General features: G+C 41.3%; 1 protein-coding gene across 1 annotated transcript in view; it reads left to right on the forward strand.

Moving 5' to 3' along the window:
- The window catches only part of LOC126162690 (BRO1 domain-containing protein BROX-like), a 126,771-nt gene that overhangs the window by 92,614 nt on the left and 16,245 nt on the right, over positions 1–17,912 (forward strand). Inside the window, exon 8 of the mRNA XM_049919343.1 lies at positions 9,715–9,889. Coding sequence (XP_049775300.1) covers positions 9,715–9,889 — 175 coding nt within the window. The remainder of the gene's footprint in view (positions 1–9,714; positions 9,890–17,912) is intronic.

A 17,912-nucleotide genomic window follows, 5' to 3' on the forward strand; every position in this document is an offset into this window, starting at 1 on the left:
TGAATCCAGTAAAGTGAACCAAATAGTGGTTTTCTTGTGTGGCTAATGACCGACTTTTTATCTTTATGGAAATATTCTACAGTTGTTGGACTACAGCTGTGAACAAAATCATAAAAAACCTAATTTATAAATATTCATCATGTAGACATATTTACAAATTGGTTTGTGCTGTGAATGTAAAATGACATGTTGCACATCATTACTATTTATTGTGCAAATTGATCAGTGGAATCTGAAACTAACCTACCATCCATCTTGTTGAAAACATTCCACAGATGTCAGATAGTTTATGATACCCTTCACTGATACTTCACAGCTCTTTTTCAAATATTTATTCTAAATCTACATTTGTACTCTGCAAGCCACCATGTACTGTGTGGTGGAGGGTAGTTTATGTGCTTGTTGAACTTCGTACCTTTTCCTGTTCCAGTTGCAAATGGTCTGCAGGAAGAACGATTGCTAGTAAATTTCTATGTGAGCTTGAATATCCGTGATTTTACGTTCATGATCTTTTTGCAAGACACATGCAATGCCATGTTCCCCTTTTGTTAATGATTACTGTGCTCTTGACCATGGATAAATCTCGGACTTCAAATTTAGCAATAACTGCTGGAACCCAAGAATTTAGCACAGTTCCCAGCTGCATAAATAAACATGGCACTTCTCAAGTTTAGGTGCCAAATATTCTTGCTCTCAAATACAATTACTCTTCATATTCAATATTTCTTTAGACAGAAAGTTATTGAATTGCTTAGCTCTCTATCTCAGTGTAAATGTCAAGTTGACAGTTTGAAATACAGCAGAATTTGCATATATTTCAAATTCTTTCATTCATTTGTAGTGTGGTAAAATAGACAACAAGTTGTAGTGCTTCGAGAATTTACACGTAAATTCTGGAACCACTTGACCTTCTGCCATCTCGAACTCGCAAAATTTTAAAGATAAATGTGAGAGAGAGCCTATTTACTGCGCAACACATGTCTATGTGTGCAGGATGGATGAGATCTCATGGAGTAGAATTCTCTACCCTCTGTGCCCTGCAGCAGTGAGTCTTTGAAGGCTGGCACTCGGCAGCCACCGAGGTGACACCCCTTAATTTTTTTCCTCCTTCCCTTGCCTTGTCTGGTCTCTTAAACTGACAAAACGGCTGGGAGCATGGTGTGCTGACCAAATGCCCCTCCATGTCTGCATCCAATGATGCTTGTGGGCTGAGGACGACATGGCGGCCAGTCAGTACCATTGGGCCTTCATGGCCTGTTCGGGCAGAGTTAAGTTTAGTTCCCTTTTCTTGTTCTGACTCTCGTTCAATAGAATGTTCATGGCCTTCAATCAAACAAAGAAAATTTATGGCTTCTCATAGAATCACAGCATCCAATTGTTCTCTGTCTCCAGGAAACAAAATTGTGTCCACACGACCACTTTGAGCTCTCACATTTCTTACCGTTCCATTTTGATCCCCCCTCCCCCAAGGACGGCATTCCATCTCACAGGAGAGTCATGCTGCTCATACAGATACAGGATGATGTTCATAATCAACACATCTTCCTGACTACCTGCCTTCAAGGTGTTACAGTTCGCCCTTTTCTTCCCCACCTTACCTTTTTGCTTTTTGTACTGTTTACATCCCTCCGTCATTCGTTGTCACCATGGCAGACTTCCTCCAGCTTCTTAGGCAGCTACATCACCACTTTCTGCTGCTTGGTGACTTTAATGTGCACCATCTCCCTAGGGGTTTTTCCAGAACCTGTCTTGGCTGACCTTCTCAATCAACTTACCCTCCTCTGCTTTAACACAGGAGCACCCATGTTCCTTGCAGAGTCCATGCACACGTATTCCCATACGGACCTAACCTTCTCCACTGCCCAGCTTGCCCACCACCTCAAGTGGTCCATTCTCTCTGATACATACTCGAGTGACCATTTCCCGTGTGCAATCCATTTGCTGACTCCTCCCCCACCTACGTGCACACCCAAATGGCAGCTTACTAGGACCGCTTGAGGCTTTATTCCTCCCTGGCGACCTTCAACAAACAACATATCCCCAGTTATGATGGCTAGGTAGAATATCTTACAAACATTATCCTTACCGCTGCAAAATGTTCCATTCCTCACACTTCCTATTTACCATGCTGTGTCCCAGTCCCTTGGTAGACTGAGGCATACCATTACGCAATTCGTGCATGGAGAAATGCTCTCTGTGTTTTTAACTATCACCCTACGATGGCAAAATGTACTCATTATAAACAGTTGCATGCACAATGCCATTGCATTCTTTGGGATAGCACAAAAGCTTGCTGGACTACATTCACTGGTTCTCTTAACAGTTCCACTCCCTCTTCCATTGTGTGGGCCAGCCTCCAATGGCTCTCTGGGACCATGATACATTCCCCAATTTCCAGCCTGACAGCAGTAGACAATGTCATAGTGAACCATGTTGCTGTTTCCGACACCTTGGACTGCCATTTTGTGGATATTTCGAGCTCCTCCCCCTATCATCCTGCCTTCCTCCATCGTAAATGAGTGGAGGATGCTCGGGTGATACCCTTCTCTCCTCAGAATTGTGATTGCTACAGTGTCACCTTTATATGAGGGAGCTAGATCATGCTCTCGCTCCATCCAGATCCTCTGCCCCAGGGCCAGACAATGTTCACATTCAGATGTTGCAGTACCTTTCTCTTGCAGGTAAGCACGTTCCGCTCAATATGTACAACCGCATCTGGGCAGAGGGCACATTTCCCACACTGGCGTGGAGCCACTGTCATACCCATACCTAAGCCTGGTAAGGACAAACACCTTCTTTCTAGCTGCCACAACTTCTCACACCAGCTGTGTTGGCAAGGTGATGGGATGTATGATTCATGTACGGTTGGTATGGTGACTCGAGTTTCGCAATTTACAAACCACAGCACAGTGTGGATTTCGAGCACTCCATTCTGCACTCCATTCATCACTTTGTACCCCCATGTCATGAATGGGTTTTTGCAGAAATCCCAGACTGTGACCTTTTTTTTTTTTTTTTTTTTTTTTTTTTTCGATTTGGAGAAAGCCTACAACATTTGCTGGAGGACTGATCTCCTCTGTACTCTCTACACATGGAGCTTCTGTGGCTGCATGCCCCATTTCCTTTAGAAATTTTTAAAAGACCGGGTTTTCAAGGTACATGTGGGTTCTGCCTCATCAGACACCATTATCCAGGAAAATGGTGTGCCTTAGAGTTCTATCCTCTATCGCCATTAACCCTATAATGGCCGTTCTCCCACCAGGCATCTCCGACTCTCTTAGTTGATGATCTATTGCAGTTCTTAATGGACTTGTCTCATTGACCAGCATCTTTAGCGATGTCTCAGTCATCTTTACTCCTGGAGCATTGACAATGGATTCCGTTTTTCCACTGACAATGCTGTTTATATGAATTTCTGGTGGCACAATTGGTTTCTTCCACCATCTTTATATCTTGGCCCTTTGCTCTTCCATTTGTTGACACTACAAAATTCCTGGGGCTCATACTTGATAGGAAACTTTCTTGGTCCTCCTACATTTCTTACCTAGCAGCCTACTGTATGCTGTCCCTCAGTGTCCCGTGTGTCCTCAGTGGTACTTCCTGGGGAGCAGATCAAACCACCCTCTTCCGTTTGTACTGGTCCCTTGTCCATTCGAAACTAGTCTACGGGTGTTTCATGTGTGCATCTGCACGTCTGTCTTCCCTACACTGTCTCAGTATTATCCACCATCATGTCAACCAATAGGCCACTGGCACCTTTTACACTAGTTCAGTTGAGTGTCTGTTTGCAGAAGCTGCCAAAGTACTGCTGTCCCACTGCCGTGACTTTCTCCTCAGCAGATATGCATGCCATTTGTCTGTCACTCGTGGCCACCAATCCTGTGCTTCCATCAGTGACTCCTTTGATTGCCAGTATGGGATGTGTCCCTCTTCTCTATTACCTCCTGGAGTTTGCTTTTGGCTCTTGCTCTGTCATCTTACCCTCACACTACCTGCAACTTCCTCGGTGAATGTGAACCCACCTTGGCTTGATGTGGCATCCCAGGTTCACCTTGGCCTTCATTTGCTTCATAAGAACACTACTCCAGCCTCGCTTTATCGGTTTGTTTCACGATCTTCGCATGAAACTTCACGATAGTACCTTTGTATACACCGATGGCTCTTGGGCACGGTGTCGTCATTGGCACCAATGTTTTTTGGTATCAGCTTCCGGAACACTGCTCAGTATTTACAGCAGAGCTCTTCACTCTGTATCAGGCCATGTTGTACATCCGGCGACACAGGCTTTTCAATTGCGTCATGTGCTCCGACTCTCTCAGTGCCGTTTAAAGCCTCTGTGTGCTGTACACCTTCCATCTCTTAGTGCAACAGGTCCAGGAAAGCTTTCACTACTTGCTCACTCTTGATGAAGCCACAGTGATGTTTATGTGGGTTCCTGGTCACGTCGGTCTGACAGGAAACAAGGCCACTGGTGCTGCTGTCAAGGCTGCAGTCCTCGTACCTCAGCCCGCTTGTTCTTATATTCCCTCCAATGATCTCTGTGTTGCTGTCAGCAGCTGGTATCACTTTGGCATCACCACTGGTCCTCCCTTCATGAGAAAAGGCTCTGGGTTATTAAGCCATTCCCAGCGGTTTGGATGACCACCTCTCAGCCCTCTCACTGTGAGGAGATCATTTTAGTTATGTTGCATATCAAGCACTGTCTTTTTAGCCATCACCATTTGTTAACTGCTCCTCCCCCCCTCCCCTTTTTCCATAGCATTCAGCCATTGACGGTTTGCCTTTTCCTGATGGAATGCCCTTTTTTTAACCGTTTATGTTCTCTTTTATTTGCCATCTGAGTTACTGGCAAATGACATGCAGGCTGTCACCCGCGTTTTACTTTTTATCCCTTGTAGCAATATGGTGAAGGCCATTTAATTTTTAGTTCATGGCCTTTGTTTCTCTGTGGCATATTTTATAGACCTTTCGCAACATCCCTGCTTTTAGCTGACTTCTCTTCCATTGGTTGGGTTTAACGTGTAATCGTTTTTAACTCTTGTCTTTGTCTTTGTGTTATACAGTTCTGACATGAGCACGTATGAACTTAGTTGTTTTAGCGCCATAAAACAAAACGAAACAAGCCACTGCTGATCTCCACTTTGGTAGGTGCCTTTAGCTGTACTACTAAATATGACATTTTTCAGGTCTCTGTGCCATATTTTCTTGCTCTCAAATACAGTAACCCTTTGTATTAAACATTTCTTTACATAATTGCGTAACTCTCAGTCTCAATGTCTCATGTCAAGTTGATAGATCAAAATACAACACTTTAGTTGCTTTCCCTGTGTCATCTGTGAGTCTTGCTACAGGGCTGACGTGCTTCTTCAGTACGATGCGACAATTCAATGAGCTCATACAAATACTCCTGCGGTACTGCCACTTGCACAGTTAATGCAGTCATCGTCCCACTTCAAAGACATGTGTTGTCCCTCCAGATTACTAGCCACATGCAAATGTTCTCAAAAGATGCACAGCTGTTGCACTTTCCTAAATATTAAATGATTGTGTCGTTTTGCTGTTTAGGACTATTCATCAAGCTTCTGGAATTATAAGTAACATCACAGGGAACAATATGTTGGTTGACGTTTCTAATAATGTACACTCTTGGAATTTTTACAGTAAACCTCACCATGCCTCTCTTTTAGCTTCTGCTACCATAGTTGGCTGAGCATCTCCATGACTCTTTCGCACATACTAAATGAACTTGTGACAAAATGAACTGCTGTCCTTTGGATCTTCTCTACTTTCACTTCAACCCTATTTGGTACAGGTTCCAGACTTGAGGATTTCGTAAGCTACATTCTTCTGATGATTCTTCTAGTGAATCTCAGTCTGGCACATACATTACCTGTTATTAGTTTTGTGTGATCATTCCATTTGAAACAGCTCTGTACACATACTCCCAGCTTTTTAACAAATGTGATTGCTTCCACTGATTGTTCCACATTTGTGTTATCATAAAACAATGGGTCTTTTTGGGTATTTAAGTGCATTATACTACATTTCTGTTGAAGGTAAACTGCCGATCCCTTTCCTGAATGTCAAACCTCTATAGGGCTTCCTTCATTTTTCTAACATTTTCTAGCATTACAACTTCTCTGTATATAACAGCATCATCCATGAAAAGCCTTATGAAACTTTCGATGTCATCATGTGTTTTTGTTGTTTACTCTCCCCATTCTGCCTGCCGATTTTATGTTCTTTCGCTGCCTTTTCATTTCAGGTCTCTTTTAATATGGAGTGATGCTCCTTTTTGTTCAGCTTATTCAGTGGAGTTTACATTCATTCACCTACCGCATTAAATAGCTCACATCAAACTCTTTGGTGACTGAGGCCGAGCACAAGTTGGGGCACATCGCTGTGTTCAAAATCCCATGTCTGAGTAGAGCTATGAGAACAATGTACAGATGTCTCTCTACATGTCCGTTGACAGGTGCTGCCTTCTGTTGTCAATTTCTAGAATTATTTCAAAAGAAATGTTAGCAAACACAACAGCTACTGTCACAAATAACTGAGCCAATGTATGATTGCGTGGATGTAATTTTGTGCACAGGTTGTTAGATTTTGTGATTTGCTGTAATTCTGCTGCAGTAAGTCACAATTGTTGAGTAAGCAAGAAATTTTGGTAGCTCAGGAGGAAGAAATTGCTCAATAACTCACATCACACTTGTTTTTGGTAGGATTATTATGCTTTCTGTCATTATTTTAAAATTTTTAATCTATCAAAGAGCTAAAGTAAATATGAAAAAAAGAGGTTGTGGAACATGGTCCTTTTTTAGTGTGTATGAGTAGCAATCAAATGAAAACTGAACACTCACCACAATGGAACCATGGGATGGTTCCATTCAAAAGTAATCATCACATGCACTAAGACATTTATCCCATTGGGAGACAAGACGATCAATTCCTGTTTCATAGAATGCGGTAAACCACTGACAGATCCACAATTGCACCCACTTTTGCATTTGCTTGTGCAATTAAAAGAGATGTCCACACATTTCTTTGTTCAGTTTGCCAAAGATGTAAAAATTAGTGAAAGATCCTGGGTGTATGGAGGATGTTGGAGTGTTTCTCAACCAAGTCGCAGAAACGTAGCCTTTGTCTGGCATCTGACAGCATTCCGACAGCTCAAAAGCATATGCCAGAGCCAACAATGGATACATTCCACATCTTCCCCATCTTCCCCATCAAAGAAATCCAAAGCTGTTCATCCAAGTTGTGGTAAGGTCATGATGATCTTCTTTTTCAATTGTTCATCAAGATTCTTGAGTGTGGAGCCACATTCAGTGTGCAGTGCTATGAAGGCACTTTGCAAAAACTGTGGCATACCATAAAGACAAAATGCCCAGGAAGGCTGTTGGACAGAATCATCCTGTTGCACAATAACACCCTCACCCACACTGCCAATCAAATGAAGGCAACACTTCAGTGATTTGGTTGGGAAACACTGCAACATCCTCCTTACAGGCCAGGTCTTTCACCGTGTTATTTTTCACACCTTTGGCAACTTGAAGAAAGACATATGTGGATAATGTTTTCAGTCAGATATAGAAGTGGAAGAGCAGGTGCAGTTGTGGATCCTTCAGCATCTGGGTGCATACTATGAAAGAGGAATTAATCATCTTGCCTCCCAGTGGGATAAATGTCTTAACGCATATGCCAATTACTCTTGAGTGACACCATTCCGTGGTACCCCTTGTGGCCAGTGTTTAGGTTTCATTTTACTTTCCCTCATGTTACCCTTGAAGATACATCAATTACACATGTTAGTAATGCCTCAAATAATGGCTCAAATAGTTGGTCTTCTTGGCCAAATATTCTTGTACATCCTCAAAGTGTTAAGGGGGAGAACCCTCAGAAAAATGAAATAAATTGAAATACACTCCTGGAAATGGAAAAAAGAACACATTGACACCGGTGTGTCAGACCCACCATACTTGCTCCGGACACTGCGAGAGGGCTGTACAAGCAATGATCACACGCACGGCACAGCGGACACACCAGGAACCGCGGTGTTGGCCGTCGAATGGCGCTAGCTGCGCAGCATTTGTGCACCGCCGCCGTCAGTGTCAGCCAGTTTGCCGTGGCATACGGAGCTCCATTGCAGTCTTTAACACTGGTAGCATGCCGCGACAGCGTGGACGTGAACCGTATGTGCAGTTGACGGACTTTGAGCGAGGGCATATAGTGGGCATGCGGGAGGCCGGGTGGACGTACCGCCGAATTGCTCAACACGTGGGGCGTGAGGTCTCCACAGTACATCGATGTTGTCGCCAGTGGTCGGCGGAAGGTGCACGTGCCCGTCGACCTGGGACCGGACCGCAGCGACGCACGGATGCACGCCAAGACCGTAGGATCCTACGCAGTGCCGTAGGGGACCGCACCGCCACTTCCCAGCAAATTAGGGACACTGTTGCTCCTGGGGTATCGGCGAGGACCATTCGCAACCGTCTCCATGAAGCTGGGCTACGGTCCCGCACACCGTTAGGCCGTCTTCCGCTCACGCCTCAACATCGTGCAGCCCGCCTCCAGTGGTGTCGCAACAGGCGTGAATGGAGGGACGAATGGAGACGTGTCGTCTTCAGCGATGAGAGTCGCTTCTGCCTTGGTGCCAGTGATGGTCGTATGCGTGTTTGGCGCCGTGCATGTGAGCGCCACAATCAGGACTGCATACGACCGAGGCACACAGGGCCAACACCCGGCATCATGGTGTGGGGAGCGATCTCCTACACTGGCCGTACACCACTGGTGATCGTCGAGGGGACACTGAATAGTGCACGGTACATCCAAACCATCATCGAACCCATCGTTCTACCATTCCTAGACCGGCAAGGGAACTTGCTGTTCCAACAGGACAATGCACGTCCGCATGTATCCCGTGCCACCCAACGTGCTCTAGAAGGTGTAAGTCAACTACCCTGGCCAGCAAGATCTCCGGATCTGTCCCCCATTGAGCATGTTTGGGACTGGATGAAGCGTCGTCTCACGCGGTCTGCACGTCCAGCACGAACGCTGGTCCAACTGAGGCGCCAGGTGGAAATGGCATGGCAAGCCGTTCCACAGGACTACATCCAGCATCTCTACGATCGTCTCCATGGGAGAATAGCAGCCTGCATTGCTGCGAAAGGTGGATATACACTGTACTAGTGCCGACATTGTGCATGCTCTGTTGCCTGTGTCTATGTGCCTGTGGTTCTGTCAGTGTGATCATGTGATGTATCTGACCCCAGGAATGTGTCAATAAAGTTTCCCCTTCCTGGGACAATGAATTCACGGTGTTCTTATTTCAATTTCCAGGAGTGTATGTGTGCAGCTAAGGTGAAATATTTCTGTTGACTACATTAACAAGTTAACTCTATCACTGATATAACACTGAATGGATTCTGTCAACAGGATACTTCGTACCTTACATACAAAAGTGTGAGTTGTCTGGCATTAAGCCTGACAGTATAGAATGGTTCCACATGCTTCTTTCCTCATGAATGAATTTCTTTATTGAGTAAAATGTCATTGGTGCTTAATTCTTTTAGCCAGTATTTATTGTAATCAAAATTTATTGTTAAGTGGACATACCTGTGATCTATTTGCTATTCTTTATGGATCAGGCTCATTTTATACTATTTCCTACTGATGTTTATAGCAAGTATTGTAAAGAATTGTTACTTCTTCCAGCTACCATCAGAAGGTACCTGCTGATCCACCTGAACTAGAACATAAGGCAACCTATGGGCTGGCCAACCCTGAGGAATTCTCAATGCCATCACCATGTCCTCTCTGGAACCCTGCATCATATGCTGCATTTGATGACTCTAAAAATGCTGCAGCCAATGATCCAACAACCAGCTCGGTATGTCTTAATACTGCAAAACATGGCATGATTTGTCCTTTGGACTAGTATAATAACTGTCATAACACTACATGCTTGCCGTACCGTTATCTTTTGAGATATGAGGATGCAGGAGGAGTGTTACACTAAAGCACATTAATAAAGTAGCTATTTCCTTTTATAAGACTAAGGAGAAAAGAAGTGATGAAGGTCATTTTTAGGAAAGGCAGCAAATCAAGGAAAAAAACGGGAAAGAATTTACATTACAAAACAATATAAATTTCAGAAAAATTTATATGGCGTAGTGGTGATGCATGGAAGACTGCTGTCTGGTCTGAGAACAATGCGAACTGGAAAGACAATTGTCACAATTGCACAGAATTATGAAGAACACACACAGTTTGAACATGAGTAATTTTAGTAGTGAAACATATTTTAAACTATGCAGTGTAAATCAGTTGTCATAACAAGTTACATGTGGTATCTTCGCAACGATTGTTACTAAGCAATATGATTCTTGTGTCTGCAGCAAACAGACCTTTATTGAATTTGAAAGTTTTAAATACAATAGTGAACAAGTAGAACTTGTGGAGACAAATATATAACTCTGAGAGTAATAGAACATAGATTTATTTGAATTCCCCATTGAACAGAAGCTGAAGATAGTTAGGTGATAGTGCAATACTCTTTGAAAAATATTTGCAAATTACTAATTTAGGAAGCAATTCATTTGCTCACAAATTGAGAAAAAATTTTGATTGTGGATTGCATTTTTATTCTGGTCTTCATATTGCTGCAAAGTTGCAATAAGTTAAGTTACTTTATTTTTTATTATAACTTAAGGTGCTTTCCAATCACTAGCTGTATTGTATTACCAAACTTTCAAGTTACCATTTGACATCTGTTTTAACCATGAAAAGTCATGAAAAAAACCTGGGAATTGCTACATGTTTGAGAGTGTTATGTGCCTTGAAGTTAGGTGCACAGCCAAGATGTGCTAGTCATTTATACAATGAATCAAGTTTATTGGATGGATAAAAAATCTACTTACCTAGAGGCAGCTGGAAGAAACACACACAAATGTTACAGAAATATGCAAGCTTCAGAGCCAGTGCCTCCTTCTTCTGACAGAAGGAGTGAAGGGGAAGGAAGAGGGGTGAAGCAAAAGGACTGGCGAGGTTTAGGAAAGGGGGAAAATTAGAGAAAAGTCACCCAGAACCATTCATAAAAAAAATAGAATCACTCCATAACCAATTACTAAAACATATTTATTATTCGCATTTCAGAGACGTCTTATGATGACAGTCTTGAATTTTAGTTTGTCATTACACACTTAATGAATGCTACACCAGTAGATGTTTTTCTGTTTTATCCCAGTTGTGCAACTTATTAGCTCGCTTTAATATTTACGCTGTAAAGAGATAAATATGCAGGAAACTTAATGGCATTGTGTTTGTGGGAGCTACAGTATTCGGATGAACTAAAATGCAAGATTGTCACCAGAAATTGAAACTATGCCTTCAAAATTCTTTAAAATGAACAAGTATAAGTTTTAGTGACTAATAAAGTAGTTATTCTTAGAAAAACAGTCTAGATCATGCAAATCACATTTATTGGTGACCAATTTCAGTCCAAAGGCAGAGTATCTTCAGATGTACTCTGGGGTGTAGAGTACTATAAATACAGAGGGGCAGACAGATAAAAAATAAATAATGTAGTAGAATAAAACATAGTTATACCCAAAGTCATTGTGTAGAGATGGATTTATGGCGCAGAAACTGCAGAAGTCTCCAGTGCCATCAATTGCTGGAGAAGCAACTATGTAGTGTCATTAAATAGCAGAAGCTCCATCCCGTAGTCATCTCCACATGTCGTTCGTAACTGGTAGAATGAATGGTTATTGAACACATGATGAAAAACTTTAGTTACTAACTTAAAAATGGTATGTATTAATAGTATTGGCTTAAAATTAACCTCTAACCTCTATTATATTTGTGGCGCAAAGATTTAAGACATAAAATAGCATACAGTAAATAAAAAGCTTACAACTTACACTGTAGTATACACTGTAGTATGTATGTATGTATGTATGTATGTATGTATGTATGTAAGTAAGTAAGTAAGTAAGTAAGTAAGTGTAAGGAGTCACTGGTTACTTATACACATTGCTGAGTTGACCAGTCACAGCTTATACATACATACTGTTCCATAGAGGTCAGTGTAAGTTATTGTCTTTTATTATATGAAATTTTATGTTTTAATTATTTGCATCGCAAATGTAATAGTGGTTAATTTTACAACCAGTATTATAAATAGATGCCATTGTTAAGATAGTAGCTAAAATTTTTCATCATGTTTTCAGTGAGCATGGATTCTACTGATTATGAAAGACATGTGGGGACGACCAAGGGGCATAGTTTCTGCTATTCAGCCACACCACATCATTGCTTGTCCAGCTTTGTGTCCTTCTAAAGTATAGTACACTGTATTCCACAGTAAGGTCTGTAGATTGTCTGCATTTGGACTGAAAGTGGCGACCAATAAATATGTTTTGTGTGATCTGGACAATCATGAAATTGATCACTGTTTTCCCAAAATATTTTTGAAAATAATTAACAAGTGTATTGTTATTGAATTATTTGTTATCAGTTTAGCTATGGGGTATGGGAGAGGAAATGCGATAGTAACTGAACAAGTCACAGAAGAATTATATAATACAGTATTTTGTCAAGTTTAGGAAAAAGAAAAAATGAAGTGAGAGTTAGGGACAGAGGTAGAGGTGGGCACGTGTTTGTGTGTGTGTCTGTGTGTGTGTTTTCTTTTTTCTGTTGCATGCGGATTTTCACTACTAGGGTGGTTAACTATGGTGTCGCCACACTAGAGTCTACAGAATAATCTTGTACCCCTTGTTGTCTCCTTATTAAGAAAATTTTCTTGCAACATCTTTGTACTCTAACAACCAGATCTACCAGCCCATTCTTTCTTGTTTAGATTGTGGAACCATTCATAAATCCGTTGTCAAATCTGATGTGTCTGTAATCTTTGCACATTCTTGGAGGAACAGTTCACCTAAAAGAAAGCTAGTTTGAGGACACAGACATCTAAATTGATGAATAAGTGGGCAATGATGTTTTTATGTTAGCAGAAATTATATTAGTTCTGCATGGGGGTAAATACTTTGATACATGATTTATTGTGCACTTTTTAACAAAGAAATTTTCTCTTAGATAATAATGAAGTGCCCTTTGTGAGTATTTAGAAACAGGATTCTTCATCCTCTTAGATGACAACAACCAATATTTGTTGGCTGTAAATACATTTTGAGAGAAGATCTTCATTTAAAACATAAAGTGTAAGCCATGATGTGGTGCATGGTGGAGGATGTCTTGTACCAAAACAGTCATTCCCTTTCCTGTTCCACTCACAAATGGAGCAGACAATTATAATGCTCATTTATATGCATACTTACAAGCCCTAATTTCTCTTATTTTTGTCTTTGCAGTCCTTGCACAGGATGTATGTTAGTGGCAGTAGAATAATTTAGCAGTCAGCCAGATATTCTGGTTCTCTAAATCTTCTCAGTATTGTTTCACGAAAAGTTCATCATCTTCCCTCCAGGAATTCCCGTCTTATTTCACAGAGCATTTCTGTGATACCTACATGCTGATTGAACCTATCGGTAGCAAATCTAGCAGCATGTCTCCTCACTTTCCTTACTACTGAAATTATGTGCTGCACATGTTCAATATTTGTTAAGCAACCAGATATTTATTGTGAAATTCTTGAGTTTACAGCCATATGTTCAACTTAACTTCATTTGAGATGATAAAATTATTATGGTGACAAAATATGGAAATTGATCAATTTTTAATATTGTGTTGTATTTTTTATTTGGTTCAGTAAATTGTACATGTATAGTACTGCATATCAGACATTGGACAGGTCAATGAAAATATATCTTCTTGTTTACCTAGTGTTTTGTATGTATTAATGAATACAATGTTTTTTCAGCTCTGATTTACAATTTAGCTACAAAATTACAACCAGAAATATAAATAAACCCTAATATTAATTATTACGGTCTTTACATGCTACAGGTAAATAGTCATATTTACACAACATTTTTGTAAGTGATGAAGACTGTGGCCTATACACATAACATTAACCTTCATAGGCTCTCAAAGATTTTGAAGGAACTCTTACAGACTATAGAAGCAATTAATAGATATTCTTTTAATACTGCTTTAAATTTGTTTCAATCATTTGTTACTTTAATAGCTTGTGGCAGCTTATTGTAAATAATTTTACTGTGCTGTAATGTTCCTGTACAAAATGTTTTTATTTGGGGCATGTGAAAATCAGTTTTCTGTCTTGTGTTATGATGATGAAGATGTAACAGGATTTGGTATTTCATATTTCCTAAAAAAAATGCTGCACTTTCAAGGAGGTAGATACATACAAGAGAGAAAGGTGCACAGATGGGTTCCTGTAAAAAAAATGTCTTTTTCAATAAATAACAAAATTAAAATGAAACACAGAAGAAAGTAGTGGGGAAACGTTTGTTAAGTGGTAGCCTTTATCAACAGGAAGGTGGCATGTTGCCAGGGAGGCAGGCAGACAGGCAGAGAGAGAGTGGAAAAGATCTTTGATCTCAGCTATTGGAGGAAAATCAGAGCAGGACACAGGAGGAACAAACAAGAAGTGAGAGATAATTGAAAGAATGGAAAAACTGGCAGGCAAAAGGTGGGAAGCGACAAGAGAGAACAAAAAACCTACAAAATGGTTAGAGAACCATGATGAAGCATGAAATAGGCAGAAGCAACAAGAGTGAGAAGGATATCAGTATGCCTTGGGAGAAAGAAAGACAAGGAAACAAAAGGGAAAGAATGTCCAAGGATTTTTTCTAGAAATACCAATTCAGTTAATTGTAGTTTAATGCACCACTGGAAAAAAATTAGTATACACTTTCAGAGATTTTCAGTTCACTCAAGATTTATTGTTGATATAGTTCACATGGTGTACATAAAATGATTATATTTACAGATCAATAGCAGATCGGGTTGACGGAGGAGATAGAGAAGATCCAAAGAAGAGCGGCGCGTTTCGTCACAGGGTTATTTGGTAACCGTGATAGCGTTACGGAGATGTTTAACAAACTCAAGTGGCAGACTCTGCAAGAGAGGCGCTCTGCATCGCGGTGTAGCTTGCTCGCCAGGTTTCGAGAGGGTGCGTTTCTGGATGAGGTATCGAATATATTGCTTCCCCCTACTTATACCTCCCGAGGAGATCACGAATGTAAAATTAGAGAGATTAGAGCGCGCACAGAGGCTTTCAGACAGTCGTTCTTCCCGCGAACCATACGCGACTGGAACAGGAAAGGGAGATAATGACAGTGGCACGTAAAGTGCCCTCCGCCACACACCGTTGGGTGGCTTGCGGAGTATAAATGTAGATGTAGATGTAGATGTAGATGTACCAGGTAACGATCCATGCTGAAACACAGGCTACTTGGTGTAGTCTCCACGAGTGGCAATGCAGGCAGTGACTCGTGACATCCAGACAATTGTACAGATGGTGAATACTGTCCTGGGATACGTTATTCCACACCTGCATGACTAGTTCATGTAGTTCTGTAAGAGCTGTTGATTGAAGACTCTTAAGAGTCACTTCTCCCTCCCATCGTATCCCACATGTGCTCAATTGGAGACAAGTCAATTGGAGACAAGTCCAGAGATCATGCTGGCCGTGGAAGCTGCTGCACGTCTTGGAGAGCACATCGACTTTCATGGGCAGTATATGGGTACTGTAGGTGCAACCACAACAGAGGGGTATCTGTTGAGAGGCCAGGCAAACCTGTGGTTCCTGAAGAGAGGCAGCAGCCTTTTCAATAGTTGCAGGGTCAACAGTCTGGATGATTGACTGATCTGGCCTTGTAACACTAACCAAAATGGCCTTGCTGTGCTGGTAGTGCGAACAGCTGAGAACAAGGGAAAACTACAGCCATAGTTTTTCCCGAGGGCATGCAGCTTTACTGTATGGTTAAATGGTGATAGCGTCCTCTTGGGTAAAATATTCCGGAGGTAAAATAGTCCCCCATTCGGATCTCCGGGCGGGGACTACTCAAGAGGATGTCATTATCAGGAGAAAGAAAGCTGGCATTCTACGGATTGGAGCGCGGAATGTCAGATCCCTTAATCGGGCAGGTAGGTAGAAAATTTAAAAAGGGAAATGGATAGGTTAAAGTTAGATATAGTGGGAATTAGTCAAGTTCGGTGGCAGAAGGAACAAGACTTGTGGTCAGGTGAATACAGGGTTATAAATACAAAATCAAATAGGGGTAATGCAGGAGTAGGTTTAATAATGAATAAAAAAAAAAGGAGTGCGGGTAAGCTTCTACAAACAGCATAGTGAATGTATTATTGTGGCCAAGATAGACACGAAGCCCACGCCTACTGCAGTAGTACATGTTTATATGCCAACTAGCTCTGCAGATGACGAAATTGAAGAAATGTATGATGAGATAAAAGAAATTATTCAGGTAGTGAAGGGAGACGAAAATTTAATAGTCATGGGTGACTGGAATTCGAGAGTAGGAAAAGGGAGAGAAGGAAACATAGTAGGTGAATATGGATTGGGGGTAAGAAATGAAAGAGGGAGCCGTCTGGTAGAATTTTGCACAGAGCTTAAATTAATCATAGCTAACACTTGGTTCAAGAATCATAAAAGAAGGTTGTATACATGGAAGAGTCCTGGAGATACTATACGGTATCAGATAGATTATATAATGGTAAGACAGAGATTTAGGAACCAGGTTTTAAATTGTAAGACATTTCCAGGGGCAGATGTGGACTCTGACCACAAACTATTAGTTATTAACTGTAGATTAAAACTGAAGAAATTGCAAAAAGGTGGGAATTTGAGGAGATGGGACCTGGATAAACTGACTAAACCAGAGGTTGTGCAGAGTTTCAGGGAGAGCATAAGGGAACAATGAACAGGAATGGGGGAAAGAAATACAGTAGAAGAAGAATGGGTAGCTCTGAGGGATGAAGTAGTGAAGGCAGCAGAGGATCAAGTAGGTAAAAAGACGAGAGCTAGTAAAAATTCTTGGGTAACAGAAGAAATATTGAATTTAATTGATGAAAGGAGAAGATATAAAAATGCAGTAAATGAAGCAGCCAAAAAGGAATACAAATTTCTCAAAAATGAGATCGGCAGGAAGTGCAAAATGGCTAAGCAGGGATGGCTAGAGGACAAATGTAAGGATGTAGAGGTTTATCTCACTAGGGGTAAGATAGATACTGCCTACAGGAAAATTAAAGAGACCTTTTGGAGAAAAGAGAGCCACTTGCATGAATATCAAGAGCTCAGATGGAAACCCAGTTCTAAGCAAAGAAGGGAAAGCAGAAAGGTGGAAGGAGTATATAGAGGGTCTATACAAGGGCGATGTACTTGAGGACAATATTATGGAAACGGAAGAGGATGTAGATGAAGATGAAATGGGAGATACGATACTGTGTGAAGAGTTTGACAGAGCACTGAAAGACCTGTGTCGAAACAAGGCCCCGGGATTAGACAACATTCCATTAGAACTACTGATGGCCTTGGGAGAGCCAGTCCTGTCAAAACTCTACCATCTGGTGAGCAAGATGTATGGGACAGGCGAAATACCCTCAGACTTCAAGAAGAATATAATAATTCCAGTCCCAAAGAAAGCAGGTGTTGACAGGTGTGAAAATTACCGAACTATCAGTTTAATAAGTCACAGCTGCAGAATACTAACGCGAATTGTTTACAGACGAATGGAAAAACTGGTAGAAGCCTACTTCAGGGAAGATCAATTTGGATTCCGTAGAAATGTTGGAACACGTGAGGCAATACTGACCTTACGACTTATCTTAGAAGAAAGATTAAGGAAAGGCAAACCTACGTTTCTAGCATTTGTAGACTTAGAGAAAGCTTTTGACAATGTTGACTGGAATACTCTCTTTCAAATTCTAAAGGTGACAGGGGTAAAATACAGGGAGCGAAAGGCTATTTACAA

This window comes from Schistocerca cancellata, chromosome 2 (assembly GCF_023864275.1).
Source record: "Schistocerca cancellata isolate TAMUIC-IGC-003103 chromosome 2, iqSchCanc2.1, whole genome shotgun sequence".
Classification (NCBI taxonomy): Eukaryota; Metazoa; Arthropoda; class Insecta; order Orthoptera; family Acrididae; genus Schistocerca; species Schistocerca cancellata.